Raw genomic sequence first — 19,397 nt, forward strand, 5'->3', positions numbered from 1 at the left:
AAAGGGGCACAGAGCAGTGTCTTGATTAAATTTCCGTGAGAGGCAGGGGCCAGAGGAGGCCAGGATATAGCCAGGCAACAGCCTCCAGATGGAGGGGGCCTGGAGACCTGGAGCCATGGTGCCTCCTTCCCCTGGCAGCCCTGCAAGGGCCTCCAGACCAGGTTAAAAGGGAGAGGAAAAGCCCTGGGGACTGTGGGGGTCGAGGATCCCTTAGGTCAAATGAGGATGGAGCCAGAACCTGGCCCCTCAAGGGCTCTCCCCGACCCCAGGCTCCTTCCCAGCCCCGTCCTCTCTTCCAAGCCTGGCAGGTAGTAGGTGAGAAGTCAGTCTGAGAGTTGGGTCTTCCCTTGGAGCTTGATCGGCGGGAGAGAGGGCAGGAGACAGGACAGGCTGAGGTCAGGTCAACTCCTGAGCTGTGATCCTGGCCTTCAGGGTCCCTGGGAGTGAGCGACGGGACACGGGAGGACCCCCCATCCGGAGACATCACCCCCTGGCCGCAACACAGAGCTTACTGTAGAGCTCACGAAATCTGAGAAAGAGAGAATGAGTGAGAGTCACAGACTGCCAGGGTGTCAGGGCTCCCCTCGGCCACTCCCCAGGGCAAAATGGGCAGAAGGGTGACATGCACCGGCTCTGAAGTCCCAGCCAGGCCTCTGACCAGCCGGGTGGCCTTGAGCAAGCCCCAGTTTCCTCACCTATAAAATGGGGATAATAACGTATTTCACAGAGTAATTCTGAGAGGTCAAAAGGAGCTAAATAAAGGCTTTGCACAGTGTCTGGCACATAGTAAATGCTGGAAATGGTAGCAATTGATTTTATTTTTGACTTGTTCCAGAGGCCTTTGACTCAAGTGAGCTGTGAGGCTCACTCGTCTTGAACTCTCCCTGCCCGTCAGGCCCTTTTCCTCCCGATTGAGGGATGGCAATCCCCAGACGCTGAAAAGAGGCAAACGAGGGCTCCCTTACATCACTTTTAACACTGAGACTCAGGAGCTTTAGGGAGAAAGGAGAGGAATGCTGCACCGACCCAGCTCACACCAGTTTCTTGGATCCTACTCACATTCCCAAGTCCCTTCTTCAGAAAGGCCAGACATGCTAAGCCTTGGTCCTGCATTTCTGGAAGCTGCCACTAGAGAGCGGGCTCTGACCTCTTGCAAAGACCACAGAAATCACTGGTTCTGAGGGTCTCTGTAGGAAGGAGCCCAGAGAAGGATGGTCGGCCACCAGCAGCCCAGGAGGAGTCAGAAGAGGGGGCAGGCCATCTCTAGCCTAACCAGGCTGGGACAGGTAGCGTGGCACAGGGGGGAAGAGCTTGGGCTTTGGATCTCGACTTGGGTTCAAATTCTGTTTGTACCACTTAGGTGACCTTGGGCAAGTTGCTCGACCTCTCTCAACCTCAGCTTTCATATTTGTAAAATGGTGGTGATCACACCTACTTGACTGGGTCTTTGTGAGGACTGAAAGCTCTTACTGAACACTCACCATGTGCCAGACACTGCTTGCCACTGTACATGCACAATCTTATTTCCTCCTCACACAACAGCTCTGTGAGGTGGTACACCTCTCATCACCCTCATTGTACGCATGAGGAAACTGGAGCTTGAGGAGATTAAGTGATTTCTTAGTTCAGCCTGCTTCCAATGCAGACAATCTGCCTCCACATTTTAAGAGTTCAATTATAATATACACTATCTCCTGTCAAATGAAATAATACTGTGCAGGCATTATCTCATTTAATCCTCACTACCATTAATCTCCATTCTACAGATGAGGAGAAGCTCCAAGAGATGGATATAATTAATATAAACTGTCAAACATAGACCTGGCACATGCTAAGAGCTCAAGGAAGGGTGTGACTATAAAGATTACTACTCCCATTTCTCACAGTAAAGAACACACGCATACGCTGGTTTCTGCCCACCACTGCAGGGTCCCTTATTGATCGGGTGCAGGGTGGGCTTTTGGGTCAAAAGCCTCTGACTGTAAAGTCAGCTTCTTCAAGTGCAAATTGGTACCACTTCTTTGGGGAGCAATCTGGCACTATCATTCCAATCCTAAGCATGCCATTCTACTCTTGAAAGACATTGAGAAAACACTTCCACGTGTGCATGAGAAGGCTTGTAAAATGATGGCATTATAGTAACGTCAGGAATAGTGAAACACTGGAAACCTCACTAATAGCCCCAAAAGGAGAATGGTTAAATAAACTATGGTTCATTCACTTTAGATAATACTAAGCATTGGAATAAAAATCAAAACCAAACCCATTGCCCTCGAGTCGATTCCAACATTGGAATAAAACGGGTGAAGTGGATCTCCTGCAAATGATAAAGATCTTTAAGACATGCTCTAGAGTTGAGCACAAAAAGTAATCTTAGGAGGGATTCATTTAGGAAGATGCCATTTATGTTAGCACATGACAATACTGTGTATTTTATAAAGGGACATGTGATGTATGTAGACACGTAGAAAAGGGTCTGATAACAGTGGTTACCCCTGAGGAAGGTAAAGAGGGTACTAGAAAAAGGAAGTTCTGGCCTGATAGGTATTTTTTTCCCCTCTATTATATTTTAATATGTTACTTGATATGTACAAAATGTTATATGTAATATACTAATTACAAAGCATACTGTAATAAACACCTGTGATCTCACCACTCAAGAACTATAACTTAACCAATAACTTGGATATACCTACATGTCCCCCATCTGATGTTCCTGGCTTCCTCCTCTCCCATCCCAACCAGAGATAGCCACCATCCTACCACTTCTATTTATTTCTTTGCTTTTTAAGTATATATATATATGGCAGTTTGAATCTACCAGCCGCTCCTTCGAAACCCTGTGGGGCCATTCTACTCTGTCCTACAGGGTCGCTATGAGTCAGAATCAACTCGACAGCAATGGATTTTTTTGGTTTTATATATATAATCAGCCATCTTCTGGAACTTGATTTTTTTTCCCTCTCAATATTATGTTTCCAGAATGCATCAATTCTGTTACTGATGGTCATTCATGTTCATAGTTTTGTAGTATTCCATGATGTGAACATACCACAATTTATGTATCCATTCTCCTGTTGTTGGCCATTTAGGTTGTTTTCAGTTGTTTGCTATTTTGGAAGTTACTGCCGCGAGCTTTCTTGGACATTTCTCATGGGTTTATGCCCAGACGTGGGTTTGCTGGGTCAAAGGGAGTGCAAATGTTCCACTTTGAGGGATCTCATCAAATTGTTTTCAGTGTGGTTGTATTGTCTGTTACGTTTCCAATTTTTGGATCACTTTTATTACCTTTACTGTACATGGTCCCGACCCTGGAGGAGCAGGCTTTGCCCACCCAGCAGCCCAGCCCCACAGCCCTGGCACTCGCCTTTGTTCTCCTCCTTGAGCTCCTCCTGCAGCAGGTCTGTTTGCCGGTTGCCCAGCACGAAGGCGAGGAAGGAGAGGATGAGGGCATTGAGGATGCCGATGATGGCCAGGATGTACGCCCAGCGCACTGAACAGTCCCCCAAGGAGTACTTCCCAGTCTTGGCCCCGCACATGTCCCGGATCGTCTCGGCATCCCAGCCGTCTGGGAAGATCATGCAGCCCAGGACAAGGCACAGAGCTGAGGGGGCGTGAGCGCCGGACCCATCACCACGGTCAGGGAGGAAGAGAGAAGGGGCTCATTACTCCTCAGAGCCTGAGAACCACCAGAAGCCCTCCTTGGTCTGGGCCCCAGCATTCCCACTCCGCCCATCAACCAAAGTGCTTATTAGCCACTTACTGTGGATTTCATGAACATAGATGAGTGTCTGGGATTGGTCTTGGGGAGCAGAAACCTTCCAGAACTCACAATGCCCTCCCCGTCCCCTATCAAATTAACTCTTCCTCCAGGAAGCCCTCCTGGTTTCTCCAATCCACAATGCCCCCTTTCTCTCCCATTAAATCAACTCCTCCTCCAGGAAGCCTTCCTGGAAATACGAGAAATTAGAAAACCACAGCCATCTCCTTCAGCTCCCTCTAGCATTCCTGGCTATGCTTACCCTCTCCAATCTTCATCATTATTTTTTTATGTTTATCTTTTTGTTTTTTCTTTTTATTCATTTATTGAGTGCCATTTTCCTTTCATTCAGGATGCTGGGAATATGTTCTCATTCACGCAGTTAAGCTCCGTTCTAAGTGAACAGACCATAGAATGAGAAAGACGGAGTCCAAGCCTAGTTCTTCCACCTACTCAGCTATAGGACTTTGGGGAAGCCTCCGAACCTTTCTGATTCTGTTTCTTTGTATAATGGAAACCATAGGACTTACCTCATAGGGTTGTTGTGAGGATTAAATGAGGTAAGGCTTGCAAGATTTAGCACAGGGCGGCATTCACTCACTCAGGTAGTATTTATTGAGGGCAGGAGACCAGGCTTGGGGGGCAGGTACATGAATCCTGGCCTCATGGGTTTGCAGTATAGTAGAATGCTGGGCTCACATCCTGGCTCAGCTATTTACTAGATGTGTGTGACCTTAAGTGAGTTCTTTCACTTTTGTGTCTCAGTTTCCTCATCTATAATATGCAGATAATGATAGTATCATCAAGCAATTGTAAAAATCACAAAAGGCAGCAAATGTAAAGTGCTTGGCACGGTAAGTCCTCGATAAATATTAGCCATTATTATCAAAACATAGTCATAATGATAAACATACTAATAACAGAAATAAGGAAAAAATTAGGGTGGGGAGGGTTCCAGATAAAGAGACAGATGGCAGAAGGGGCAGGCCAAGACAGGCCCTCCAAATGCACAGCTGCTGATCTGCTGGTTCCTTCCTCAGCATTCACCCCCTAGGTGTTTAGGACTCACCCCTTCCAATCCAGGCCCTGTGATTTAGGGGGGCTCCTTCCCCAGCACTTAGCATAGCATCATGGGACTCAAACCTGAGCCAATTGGCACATTGCATTCCCCTGCCAACAATGATTGGCTCAGAGAAGGGCACATGTCCCATCAAAGACCAATCAGAGCCAACTGGACTCAGTCTGGCATGACTCAACCTCGTTGTGACGTAGTCAGTAGTCATTACCTCTGCACACAATGAGTGTTGTGAGAGCCAGCTCTGGGTTATGACTATGTCTGTCTGTCTTGATGTTGCCCCCTTATTGCCTGTCAGTCTCACCTGTGTCTGGGATACTGTGTCTGAGAACTGAAGGTTCCACAGGACTCTGGTTTGAACTGTAGTATCCTTGACCCTGCGCCAGGCCAGTAGGGGGCACTTAACCTGGGATTTAGATGACAGTGAAGAAATCTAAAACTGGGGTGGTGGTCAGTTCTGTCCACTGTCCATGAGGCCTGCCTAGTCTCCAGGGCAGGGAGAGTCCTCAGCTTTGACGGCTTGCTCCCTAAGCCACAGACTGCTCCCAGCCTATGAACCCAGTGGTGGGCGGCCCTTCCCTCCCTAGGGTGCTTTGGGCCTCCTCTGCTCTTTCCCACCCTCCTGCTCTGTGGCATTCCCCCGCCACTTCCCACAATGTTTTACTCCCCCACGTTGTTGTTGTTAGCTGTTGCTGAGTCAGCCAGGCTCATGGTAACCTCACGGCACCCCCATGTACATGTGCCATCCCCATGATCAGTTGGTCCCCATGCACAACATGGATGATTGGTTCTGAATCCAGTGTTGTGATCCATAGGGTTTTCATTGTTGGATTTAAGGAAGCAAATCACCAGGCCTTTCTTCCTAGTTTGTCTTAGTCAGGAAGCGCCTCTGAAACCAGATCAGCATCACAGCAACACTCAAGCCTCCACTGACAGATGGGTGGTAGTTGCACATGAGGTACATTGCCCCAAAATCAAACCCTGGGTCTCCAGCACAGGTGAGAATTCTACACTGAACCGCCACTGCCCCCTTTCCCGTGTTACTGTGATCCATATCGAAAGCAACATTCCTTTCCTGAAGCCCAGCTACTTGCCCTAATACAATATACCCCTCTGCCTCCACACACACTCTCAAAGCAGGCTTTCTCCCATTTCCAACCCTCTCGCCTACTCCAAAACAATTCTTCCCAGCTCTAGGGAAACACACCCCCGCTTAAGGGCTGGTAAAAGAGGCAAAGGGAATGACAAACGCAAGCGGGAATGAGCTTGGTGAGTTAAAATACTGAACAAGTTAAGTTTGAAATGGTGGTTAGAGATTCAAATAGGGAAGTCAGGCGCTCAGAGGAGAAATCGGGGCTAGAGATACAAATCTGGGATATGTAGGCATTTGTGGGTGTTTAAATCCCTGAGTCTGGACATTACATAAACTGCAGAGACAGCCCAGGACTGAACCCTGGGGCGCTCCAACATTGACCGGGCAGGAAGAGGAGGAGGAGCCTGCGAATAGGCTCGGCCCATCCCTTCCCACCGCCCCGCCCCTCCCCCCCAAATATCCCCGACACTTTTTGAAAGACCCTCCAGGACCCTATGGTGAGCTACGTCTGCTAACCAAAAAGTCGGCAGTTTGCATCCACCAGGCGCTCCTTGGAAACTCTGTGGGGCAGTTCTATAGGGTCGCTAAAAGTCAGAATCCACTCCAAGGCAACGGCTTTGTTGTTTTTTTCTCCAGGACCCTATGGGGAGGGTAGAGGGCCACACACCAGGAAGGGGGCGCGGGAGAGGAGGAGAGGACTCCTCCAGCGGGAGGCAGGAGTTGGGGAGGGCCCGAGGAGGGGCGAACCCACAATTCTCTCCATCTCTCCTCTGGCCCTCCCACCCGCGGTGCCAAGGGGGTGAGCCCACTGCAGTCGATTTCCTCTCCATCCCAGAGCATCCCCGTCTCCATGGAAACCGCGACCGTATCCCTGCGCTCCTTCCCGCGCAGCTCCTCGCTCCCGAGGGCGGTCCTCAACCCTTCGCACGCGGCGCTGAGACAGCGAGGAGCTTTTCTTCTCGTTGCTCCACGACTCGACTGCGCGTTCTCTCCGTGTCTCATCATTTAAGAGTCTCTGTCTAGTCGAGTCTTCATTCCTTTCTCTTCCCCACTCTTTTCATCTTTTCTTTGTTTGCATCTATCTTTCCCTTCTCGCCTCTCTCGGGCCTGTATATATCGTGCTCAAGCCTCAAACTCTACTCTCCCTTGTCCCCTCTTCTGTTTAGACCTCTCAGCATTTAACATTCATTCAACACCCCTCCTCTTCTCTCCTCCTTCTCTGTAGCTCTTCCTTCTCTCTGCCTCTCCCTTCCAACATTGCACAAATACATTTCTGAGGGCCTATCATGTGCCTACTACGGACAATGAATAGGAAAGACCGAAGAATTGATACCTTTGAATTATGGTGTTGGTGAAGAATATTGAATATACCATAGGCTGGAGGAAGAACGAACAAATTTATCTTGGAAAAAGAACAGCCAGAATGCTCCTACAGCCAGAAAGCGAGAATGGTGAGATGTACTTTGGACATGTTAGCAGGAGGGACCAGTCCCTGGAGAAGGACATCATGCTTGGTAAAGCAGAGGTCAGCAAAAAAAAGGAAGACCCTCAATGAAATGGATTGACACAGTGGCTGCAACAATGGGCTCAAACATAGCAACGATTGTGAGAATGGCACAGGACTGGGCAGTGTTTTGTTCTGTTGTACATAGGGTCACTATGAGTCAGAACCGACTCAACGGCACCTAATAACAACTAAGTGCCAGGACTGCGCAGGCTGCCGGGGGAACAGGCAGACATGGTTTCTGTCCTCAGGAGCAGAGGCACATGGGGGAGGAATAAACTAAACATGTCCACACACCAAGAGAATAGCTATACATGTCAATGGGTTCATCAAAAGAAACAGACTAGGGGCTGAGACCCAGAATAACAGGAGTGGTCAGAGAAGGCTGGGGAGCTAGGGAGACTCTTTCTCCATCGAAATCCTAACCTCTGTGATATTAATGAGGCAGGATTAGAGGCACTTAGTTAATGAGGCAGGACTCAGACTACAGGATTAGGTTGTAACTTGAGTCAATCTTTTTTGAGATATAAAAGAGAGAATCAAGTAGAGAGGAGAGGACCTCATACCACCAAGAAAGAAGAGCCAGAAGAAAAGTGTGTCCTTTGGACTTGGGGTCCCTGCACTGAGAAACTTCTAGGTCCAAGGGAAGACTGATGACAAGGACCTTTCCCCAGAGCCAAAAGACAGAGAAAGACTTCCCCAGGAGCCGATGCCTGAATTCGGACTTCTAGCCTCCTAGACTGTGACAGAATAAATTTCCATTTGCAAAACCATCCATTTGTGGTATTTCTGTTATAGCAGCACTAGATAACTAAGACAGAATTTGGTACTGGGAGAGGGGTGCTGCTCTAAGAGATACCTAAAATGTGGAAGCAGTTTTAAAACTGTGAATGGGTAGAGGCTGGAAAAGCTTTAAGGTGCCTTGAAGAGACTGTTGGTGGAATTATGGACATCACAGACAATACTGGTGAGGACTCAGAAGGAACTGAGGAGAGATGCAACACCAGAGACAGCGCAGACGGTGAGAAGCAGCAACAGAGAAACAGCAGCAAAAGAACCAGGAGACGGTGAGGGAGCCGGACCATGGAGCTAGAGTGCATGACTTTGCACAGGAGGCTTCCTGGTGGAGTAGGGTGCTTCCAGACACTCATTGGTAGACCTAAAGAGCTTTGGAACACTTGCCAAAGCAGGGCAGAGGCCCGGCCAGCCCAAGAGGCCCAAGGGGCCAAGAGGCCAAGAAACCAGGAAGCAGAAGCTGAAGAGACAAGGAACACAGGAAGCAAAGCTGCCTCAGCCTCAAAGCGTAGGCCCATGATTTCTGGATCTCAAAGGGCAGAGCCATGGCCTCTGGGGTTTCAAAGGGTGGAGCCACAGCCTTCTAGGTTTCAAAGAGTCAGATCTTCAGTAGCTTGGTTCCGGAGTATGGGGCTGCCTTTCACAAGTGCCAGCTGGATGGGGCCAGATGTGCTGCCCAAAGCTGAGGGAGAGGGCCTGCCATGCTCAAGGGGCAGAAGAACCTGGCCTGCCAGGGCCAAGGGGGTAGGGTTGCCACTCAGATGGACTAGGAGAAGGGGGCCGCCCAAATGTGAGGGAGCAGAGTTACCATTTCAGTGGGCCTGGAAGGCAGAGCTGAAGCCCAGGGCTAAGGGGCCTCCACCCAGAATCTGGTGAGAGTGCCCAACACTCAGAGTCTAGAGGGCAGGGCCATTGTGTACATGGTCTCAGAGAACAGAGGATTATTTTCAAGCCTTGAGAGCTGATATAATGTGTTCTGCTGACTTGCTTGGTGCCCATTATCTCTTCTTTCCCTCCAGTTTCTCCCATTTGTAATGGAAATGTCTTGCTTGTGATTTACCCACCATTGTACTTTGGAAGCAGATAACTTGTATTCTAGATATTACAGATGAAGAGGAATTCTGCAGAAGACGAAATTTTGGACTTGGAATTTATTTAAGACTTTTGGGGTGAATGTGTTTTACATGTGGCAAGGACATGAATTTTAGGAGGCCAAAGGGTGGAATGTTATGGATAGAATTGTATCCCCCTAAAATGTATGTCAGCTTGGCTAGGTCATGATTCCCAGTACTGTGTGGTTCACCATTTTGTGATCTGATGTGATTATCCTATGTGTTCTAAATCCTAACCTCTATGATGTTAATGAGGCAGGATTAGAAGCTGTTATGTTAATGAGGCAGGACTCAATCTACAGGATTATGTTATATCTTGAGTCAATCTCTTCTGAGATATAAAAGAGAGAATTGAATAGAGAGCAGAGGGACCTCATATCACCAAGAAAGAAGAGCCAGGAGAAGAGCACGCCCTTTGGACCCAGAGTTCCTGTGCTGAGAAACTCCTAGATCCAGGGGAAGATTGATGACAAGGACCTTCCCCCAGAACTGACAGAGAGAGAAAGGCTTCCCCTGGAGCCAGCATCCTGAATTCAGACTTCTAGCCTCCTAGACTGTGAGAGAATAAATTTCCATTTGCCAAAACCATCCACTTGTGGTATTTCTATTATAGCAGCACTAGATAACTAAGAAAGACTCCAAGTTCAAGTCTCTTTTGGAAATAATGAGCTGGCTGCAGAGCCAGGTTCTGTGGAGGCACAGGCATGGGTGCAGGGACAGGGACAGCAGGGCAGGGCTTCTTAATCTCAGCATTTTTGACATTTGGGCTACGTAAGTGTTTGTGGTGGAGGGCTGTCCTGTGCATTGTAGGATGTTTAGCAGCATCCCTAGCTCCTAGATGCAAGTAGCAACACCACCACCATGATAATAAAAAATGTTTCCAGACATTGCCAACTATCCCCTGGGGGGCAAAATCATCCCTGGTTGAGAACCACTGGTGTAGGGGCAGGGGACTTAGGATGGGGCATCTTCTTCCTGTTAACCCACAGTCCAAGCAGCAAGAAGATGGTGTGAAAAAATTAATATTAATAATATTTAATGATACTATTTTAAAATAGTATTGAGTGCTTAACTATGTGCTAAGCTCCTGACATTCATCTCATTTAATCCTATAACAAATCTGAGGTGAGAAAAATTATCACCCTCATTTTACAGATGAGGAAACTGAGGCTCAGAGAAACCAAGCATCTTATCCAATGTTGCAGAGATAGTAAGTGATGAGATCTGTATTCAAATCCAGATATGTCCTTATTTAAGGTTTTTCTGTGCATTGACTCACTTTTTAACTTACATATGCTTATTTTAAAAGTAAACTTGGTATCACTCTCAAGGAAAAGGAAACCAGGATCATTTGCTATAAACAGAAGGAAACTATAGAAATAAGCATAGAGAAACCAAAACAATGTTATTAAATTCTAGTTAGATACCTTTCCCTGCCAAGTGTTCTGAGCCTACTGGCTGCTCTATTTTTGTTTAAAAGACCTATTAGTAAGTGTGAGAGGAGTTAAAGACACAGTAGCACCAAACTGAGACTTTTTCCTTGAAGTTCTAAAATAAACTGGAAATGGAACACTATGCTTACTACTAGTCACCTAATACCATTGGGCATGCATCCCACCTTTGGGAAACACTGCCCACCTTGTGCCACCTCAACAGGAGGCTCAGCTCTGTTCTTTACAGTGTGACTTTAGGCAAAGTCAGTTCGCCTCATCTGTGAAATGGGGATTATGACATCTATCCTACCCGCTTTTGTGAGAATCAAATGAAATGACAGAGAAGAAGAGATGTGGCAAATTATGAAGGATGGGGTCGGGGCAAGTCATGGCTACTCTTGGCAGAGTGGAAGAAACCTTGGATGAAAGAGACAAAAAAGCTGAAAGAGACAAAAAAGCCTAAAGAGACAAAGAAGCCTTTTTTCAGATACTCAAGAAACGTTAACAGTGGCTGCCTTGGGAAGGAGGGAAGCTTAATTTTTACCACATAATCATGACAGAGACAGCTGGTTAACCACTCCAATATCTGTTTTCCCTTTCTTCCTCATTAAACCAAACCCGCTGCCATCGAGTCAATTCCGACTTATGGCTACCCCATGTGTTACAGAGTAAAATTGCTCCATAGGGTTTTATTGGCTGTAATCTTTATGGAAGCAGATTGCCACACCTTTCTTTGGCAGCAACACTGGGTGGGTTTGAACTGCCATTTAAGTTAGTAGTCGAACACAAATTGTTGGTGCCACCTAGGGGCATTCCTTAATATTAGAACCCCCCAATTTTTAGCTGAGCCGTTGATTGTACAGAGTAAGACTGCACTTTCCAGCTTCCCTTGCAGCTAGATCTGGCCACATGACCAATCAAAAATGTACGCAGCTGTGTCATGTGGCTTCAAGGAAACAGCTTTATATAAACAGATTTATAACGATGCTACAGTGTGCTCTTTGCCCCATTTTTCTTTGTCCCTTCCTCCAACATCTTGCCTAGAATGCAGATGTGATGGCTAGAGCTCTAGCAGCCATATTCAACAATGAGGACAAGGGCCATACCCTAGGAGTGGTGGAGCAGAGAGTTGGAAGGAGCTAATGACTTCAGGAGCTACTATACGAACTTTAGACTGCCTAACTCTGTGCTTTTAAATTTTATTTATTACCTAAGAGACTAGAACTGTGGGTGTTTAAGATACGATTATTTTGGATTTTCCTGTCATAGAAAAACCTAGTCTTAACTGATACAATAATATTTTATACCTTTTGAATTTTATAGCTTGTGTCTGTGGAGCCCTGGTGGCACAGTGGTTTAAGCATTTGGCTACTAACAAAAAGGTGGGCTGTTCGAAACCACCAGCCACTCCTTGGAAACACGATGGGGCAGTTCTAGTCTGATCTATAGGGTCACTATGAGTCAGCATTGACTTGACGCCAATGGGTTTTATCTTGTGTATGTATTATCTTTTGGGGAAAAACAAACAAACTTTGAACTGTGTGTCCTTGGGCACGCATCACCTCTCTGAACCTCAGTGTCATCATCTCAAGGTCTCGAGGTAGATTGGGTGATCACCATCTTTCTGTAACGGCAGTGTGCCTCATGCTTTGTGGAATGTGTAAGTGGCATATTCACTTTGCTTGGAGAACAATTGCGCAGTACTCATAAAAATCATAAATGCACTTACCCCTTAACTCAGAAATTTCTCCAATGGCTAAACCTCCATGTATACACAAAGCATGTGTACAAGAGTGTGCACTGCACCACTGTCTTAAAACAAAAGACTGAAAACAAATGTCCCTTAAGAGGGAACTAGTTAAATAAATTAGGAGTCCCTGGGTGGTGCAAACAGCTACTGTGCTTGGCTGCTAACCAAAAGGTTAGCGGTTCAAGTCCACCCAGAAGTACCTCAGAAGAAAAGCCTGGCAGTACTTCCAAAAAAATCAGCCACTGAAAACACTATGGAGCACAGTTCTACACATGGGGTTGCCATGAGTCAGAGTCGATTTGATGACAACTGGTAGTTAAATTATGGTGTATCCATGTCATGGAATACTACTAAGCCATTAAAAAGAATAGGGTATAAATGTATATGTTGTCACGGAAAATCTTCAAAGATATATTATGGAATAAAAAGAAAATCAAAGTACAAAAATACTATATATAGTATGATTCCCATCTGTGTTTTTTTTTAAAAAAAGGATGTACATACCATGGAATACATCGCAACAGAAAGAATGAGGTAGGTCTATAAGGACTGACACAGTTAGCATTCCGAGACATGGTGTAGATTAAAAGCAACCATAATTAAAAAAAAAAAAATCAAACATGTATCCAGTGTTTTCTATATGCCAGTCAGGGGTTCTAATGCTTTATGTATATCTACTTGTTGTTGTTGTTAGGTGCCATTGAGTCAATTTCAACTCACAGTCACCCCATGTGACAGAGTACAGCTGCCCCATAGGGTTTCCTAGGCTGTAATCTTTGCAGAAGCTGATCTCCAGGTCTTTTTCCTGTGAAGCCACTGGGTGGGTTCGAACCACCAACATCTCAGTCAGCAGCCCAGTGCTTAATGGTTGCACCACCAGGTCTCCTTAACCATGTATCGCTATCTCCATTTTACAGATGAAGAGCCAGGCCCAGAAAGGTTAAGTGATATGCCCATGGTCACACAGTAAGCAGTAACAGAGCTGGGATTCAGGCCCGGACTAACTCAGGCCAGAGTCCATTGTCTCAATCCCTCCCCTCTCTGGCCCAGTGAGCAGATAGAAAGACTACACATGGGCGTGACACCTCTTACATTTTAAAAAGGTAGGGGACACGTAGAAAATGATGGGATGTATTTTCCTCATGAGTGTGCATATAAATGTACAGAAAAAGATAGGGAACAATAGAAACTTAGTTTATAAGAGTGGTAGCCTCGGGCAGGGAGGGGGTAGGGAATTCAGCACTTTTGTGCTGTTTCAGCTTTTCAGAGTGTGACTATATAGTACTTGTAAAATTAAAAAGCATAATTTAAAAGATTAATTTTTCAAAGGATACGCATATCTACAAATAGAACCTGCATAGCTATAAATATTTTTGGAAGGATATAGATTTCTGTATATCTGTAAACATTAAAGAGGGTGACCTCTGAGAAGTGGGCCTGGGAGAGGGAGGAAGTGGGGGGGGGGATACCTACTTTTCACTTTATACCCTCCCATTGAAAGTGTTTACCATCTGCATATATTACTTTTATAATAAAAACTATATTAAACTGTGTAGAGACTAAAGCTTACTAGTGGTTACCAGAGATGGAAAGGAGGGGCGGGGGGTTGAGAAGGGGACTCACTGCTTAGGGGACACTGAGCTTCTGTCAAGGATGATGGGAAAATTTCAAAACAAAAAATAGTAATGGTTGAACAACATGGCAAACAACTCATGTCAGGGAATTGTACACGTGAAGAATGTTGAAGAGGCAAACGATTTGTTGCATATATCTTTACCATGATAAAAATAAAAACAAACTGCATTATCATGCCCAATCCTCTTCACCTAGTTCAGGGCCAGGCTTTTAAGAAATAACTAAGAAATGAAAGGATTAGGGTTAAAAGGAAGAACAATATTTTAGAGCTGGGGGAATAAAACTAGGGTGGGACTAAAAAATGGTAAAGAATAAGCAAGAGAAAAAATACTTTATACTTAGGTGTTTGTTTTCTGTAAAGCTTGTGCTATAAATGTGCCTTTATATAGAACTTTTTAATGATACACTTTATACTTAGCTATTTTAATAGAGTTTCATCAAAATACGGTTACACCCACCCTCAAGAGACGTCTGCTGAGCTGGGCGCTCCCAAAGGGAGGACTGTTTGCTCTTCTGTCCTGCTCCTTGCCTGCCAGGCCACAGGTGCTACCCACTGCTGGGGTCAAACTGGATGCTCCACGGCTTCCTGTCCTGGAGCCCACTCCAAAGAAGCACCACCTCCCCTCCCACCTGATGTGGCTTCTCTGATCTGCCAGCTCTGGCTTTCTAGCCTGGTTTCCTCTCACCCAGGCCCTGCAGATGGAATTCAGCAAGACCATCTACGCGCCTCGGTGGGGCAGAAGGATCAGTGCCCAGCTGCTGAAGGGGGCCTGAAGACAGGGAGGGGGTGCCCAAACTACCGAGAGGAAACTACAGGCCCCTCACCACCCACAAGTCCCCAGAGGATCTGTGTGGTAGGACCTCCTCAGCAAGGGAAGGAAAAAGCCTACAAATTAAGAGGGGCATGCATAGGAGAGAAACCCAGCACAGCGCACCACAGTCTCAAAAGCTGCTGGCCACAGTATCTCTGGGGCAGAACCTACCCCATCACCCCTAGGAACAAGCCTTCCTCTTCTTGGGTATACCCAGCTGAAATATGTAGATGTGTTCACCAAAAGATGTGTACTAGAAGATTCAAAGAAGCTTTATTCATAGCCCCAAACAACCCAAAAGTCTATTAACAAAAGAATGAATAAACAAATTGTGTCATTTTAATTCAATGAAATAGTATACAGTATGAGGACGGACAAACAGCTGCTATGTGCCACAACTTAGATGAATCTCACAATGATAATGGTGATAGAAAGTATAACAGGACAAATGAATCCATAGGATTAATACTCAGGAGAGTGGTTACCTTTGGGGGTAGTAATTGGAAAGGGCATAAGGTTCTTGATCTGAATGCTATTTTAATAGGTGTGTTCACTTTGCGAAAGATCTTTGAGTTGTAGACTTAGGAGTTTTGTGCGTTTCTCTAAGTATGTTTTACTTCAATAAAATTGACTTTTACTGAAAGGTTGCATACCACTGTATGTATTAAGTAAACACTGGAAATAACCTAACTGCCCACCAACAGGTCAACTAGAAGGCAGCGGGTTTGGTTTGGTGTTTTTTAGGTAACTGATTAGATAAAGTTAGCACGCCCATGCAGTGGCATGCTATGTAGTCATAAAGAGAATGAGGAAGCTCCTTATTGCTGAGATGGAATCATCTATGGATACATGGTTAAGTGAAAGGCAAGGTCATGAACAACATATATGGTACAATGTTACCGTTTCTGTAAAGAGCAGGGAAATACTGTGGGTGTGGGTGTATGTGTGTACTTACTACCACATGCATAAAATATTTCTGGAAGGATTTATAAGATATTCATAACAGCGGTTACTTCTAGGGAGAGGAAGTGGATGACTGGATGGCAGGTGTAGAAGGGAGATTTTCACCGATCACCTGTTGCATTTTTTGAATTTTGAACCATGTGAGTATATATATTATCTATTGAAACCTTAAGGTGGGTGGGCAGTCACCTACTAATAAGTGACTATGCCAGAAATTTTAATTCACTGGGAATAAAAAAATTAAATCAACAAAGAATTAAAGAATGGCAATGCACAGGCCAAATGTAAGTTGCAGAAATAATGGATTGATCTCAGAAACATAAAAATGAGAATTTCCGTGCCCCTTTTGAATAAGCTTACTCATTTTTAGGAATTTATCCTAAGAAAATGCTCACAGATATACTCTAAGATTTAGCTACAGGGATGTCCATCACATTGTTATTTATAATAGCAAGAAAAAGAGAGAGAGAGAGAAGAAATAAGTAAAACAAGGAAGGGAAGAAGGAAACAGCCTAATATTCAACAATATGGGAATGCAGCTCTTTCGCACCATGGAATACTACTTAGCTATTAAAATTCAGAAAGATTTAACGATACAGGAAATATGCATGATATGTTAGGTGAAGAAAATGCTGTAAAAACTAATGTACAATATAGTTTCGTTATGGGAAAGAATACCAAACCAAAACCAAACCCATTGCCATAGAGTCGATTCCAACTCATAGTGACCCTATAGGACAGAGTAGAACTGCCCCATAGGGTTTCCAAGGAGTGGCTGGTAGATTTGAACTGCTGACCTTTTGGTTAGCAGCCAAGCTCTTAACCACTCCGCCACCAGGGCTCTGGAAAAAATACACACATAGTTATAGTGATAGTTAGATAGAATTTGTCATGTCAAACACTACACTAAGTACTTTACACACATGAGTTCATTTAATCCCCACAACAACTCTATGGAGTAGGTACTGTTATTATCTCCTTTTTACAGACGAGAACACTGAGGAACATAAAAGCTGGGCAAGTCTAAACTAAGGTCATGCAGCTAGTAAGTTGCAGAACCAGGATTTGAATCCAGTCTGGCGCCAGAGCCTGCATATAACCAGTACTTTGTAGGTTATAATGAATCTGGATGGTGCCAATAGTTTTCACTCAACTACTAATCTAAAGGTTGATGGTTTGAATGCACCCAGCAGCACCACAGAAGAAAGGCCTGGTGATCTGGGTCCATAAACATTACAGCCAAGAAAACCCTATGGAGTAGTTCTACTCTGTAACACATGGGGTCATCATGAGTTGGAATTGACTCAATGGCAAGGGATTTGGTTTTTTTTCTTTTTCTAAAGGTTATGGACAAAAACAAACACCAAACCCCGTGCCACAGAGTCGATTCCAACTAATAGTGACCCTGTAGGACAGAGTAGAACTGCCCCATAGAGTTTCCAAGGAACAGCTAGTGGATTTGAACTGCTGACCTTTTGGTTAGCAGCCAAATGCTTAAACCACTGTGCTACTATGAGTCTGAATCGACTCAATGGCAACAGATAGGTTTTGGACTGTATAAGGAACCCTGGTGGCACAAGGGTTAAATGCTAACCAAAAGGTCAGTGGTTTGAACCCACTAGCCACTCACCGGGAGAAAAGCCCTGGCAATCTGTCCCTGTAAAGATTATATAGCCTTGGAAACCCTATGGGGCAGTTCTACCCCGTCATATAGGAACACCATGAGTTGGAATTGACTTGACGGCACACAACAACAACACAACATAGAGTGTGTATAGCATAGACATGTGAACATAGACCACGCAGTTAAGAACGGCTATCTTTGGGAGAGTGAGATTATGAGTGTAATTTTGCTCATCTCCGATTTTTCTATAAAGAATAAAGAGCAATAAAAATCTTAGAAAAGGGGAGCTATACAGAGACACAGTATAACAGAATACACTACTGGCTGCTTGCATTCTCCCTCATGTTTACCAGGGTTTTTCTGGAAATGACCAGGCTTTGGGCTGGGGGAGCCGAGGAAGGGTTTGTGTCTGCACTGGGATCACAGCTTTCGAAGGGAACTGCTTCCCTAGAGCAGGTGCAGTGGAGGGCGGTAGTGAGAACCATCTGATGGGGCGGGGTGGGGAGGGGGTACTCCAGGGGAAGGAGGGGAGTGGCAGAGATGTTTGTCCACATGACTGACCCTCCTAGGTCTCAGCATTCATCTCTGCTCCTGCTCACCCAGGGCAGGGGCTTATTTTACAAGGGAGGCTGGGTCTATCCTAACAGCCAGCCTGCAACCCAGTAGGTTTGAGGTTCAGGCCCAATCCTAGTGCTCCTAATCAACTCTGGACCTCTGGAGGGGGACTCCAGGAACTGGGCTCCCCACCCACCATCCAGCCACCCAGATGCTGAGGCCAAAACCTGGGAGGCTCCCTGAGTCCTCCTTATCCCTACCTCCCACATCCAATCTATCTGCAGGCTGATTGGCTCAACCTCCAAAAAACATCCAGGATCTGACCCCTTCTCTCCAACTCCGCTGCTACCACCTTGATCCAAGCGAACGCAGTCACTGCCTAACTAATTTCTCCACCCTTGTCCCATCATAGTCTATTCTCCACTCAGCATCCAGAGTGATCTTTCAAAAACATAGATCTTATTGTTCCCAGCTTAAATGCCCCCCAGAAACTTCCCATCGCACTTAGAATAAAAGCTGACAGCTTGTCATGGCCTCCTTCCTGAATCCCTTAAAACATATCAAGTTCATTTCTGCCTCTGGGCCTTTGCACTGATGGTTCCCTCTGCCTGGGACACTCTTCCCTTAAGTCCATCTTGAGAAGCTTACAGTTTAGCCGGGAAGACTGTTAAGAACACAAATAATTGTCTCTGGTATCACAGATGCTGTTATGGAGATATGGAACACCTACACTTAGCGCAGTAATTATCTGACAGCAGTTTCCTCTTGCCCCCACCCCCGGCTCAGCCTGCACTAAGCCCACAGCCTCTTAATAATCTTTGTCTTTTTTTGTGTGTTGTTCACAGTTTCTTTGTTCCACTTAATTTTCTGTCTGAGTCGTTTTTCTTTTCATCTTTCTCATTGTTGTTGATTTTGTGTTTGCTGAGTCATTGTATTTTTCTAGTTTTTTATTTTGACTTGTAGGATTGTTAGTTTCCTTTGTGGTTACCTTAATATTTACCCCTATTTCTCTAAGTTTATACTAGTCTTTTATTTCTTTATATCACCGACTTCCTCTCCATATGCACAATCTATGTCTGCATTTTTTAAGTTCCTCTTTTTTGTTTTAATGTCATCTTTTACATATTGACATCTGTTTCCCTGTTTTCAGTGTTTTAGCTTTGATTTACTTTTGTGACTTCCCTATCTGGGTTGATATCTGGTTGTTCTGTCCTGTGGTCTAGTCTTGGTTGTTATCTGATGTTACTGATTTTCTAACCGGAGGACTGCCTTTAGTATTTCTTGTA

At 45.3% G+C, this 19,397-nt stretch overlaps 1 protein-coding gene across 1 annotated transcript in view; it reads right to left on the minus strand.

Moving 5' to 3' along the window:
- Positions 1–310: 310 nt before the first annotated feature.
- Positions 311–19,397, minus strand: part of LHFPL4 (LHFPL tetraspan subfamily member 4) — a 32,073-nt gene continuing 12,986 nt past the window's right edge. The window contains exons 2-3 of the mRNA XM_004368299.3: positions 3,368–3,604; positions 311–529 (exon numbers count right to left, since the gene is read on the minus strand). Coding sequence (XP_004368356.1) covers positions 429–529; positions 3,368–3,604 — 338 coding nt within the window. The 3' untranslated portion in view covers positions 311–428. The remainder of the gene's footprint in view (positions 530–3,367; positions 3,605–19,397) is intronic.

This window comes from Trichechus manatus, unplaced genomic scaffold (assembly GCF_000243295.1).
Source record: "Trichechus manatus latirostris isolate Lorelei unplaced genomic scaffold, TriManLat1.0 scaffold00001, whole genome shotgun sequence".
In the NCBI taxonomy this organism is placed as follows: domain Eukaryota; kingdom Metazoa; phylum Chordata; class Mammalia; order Sirenia; family Trichechidae; genus Trichechus; species Trichechus manatus.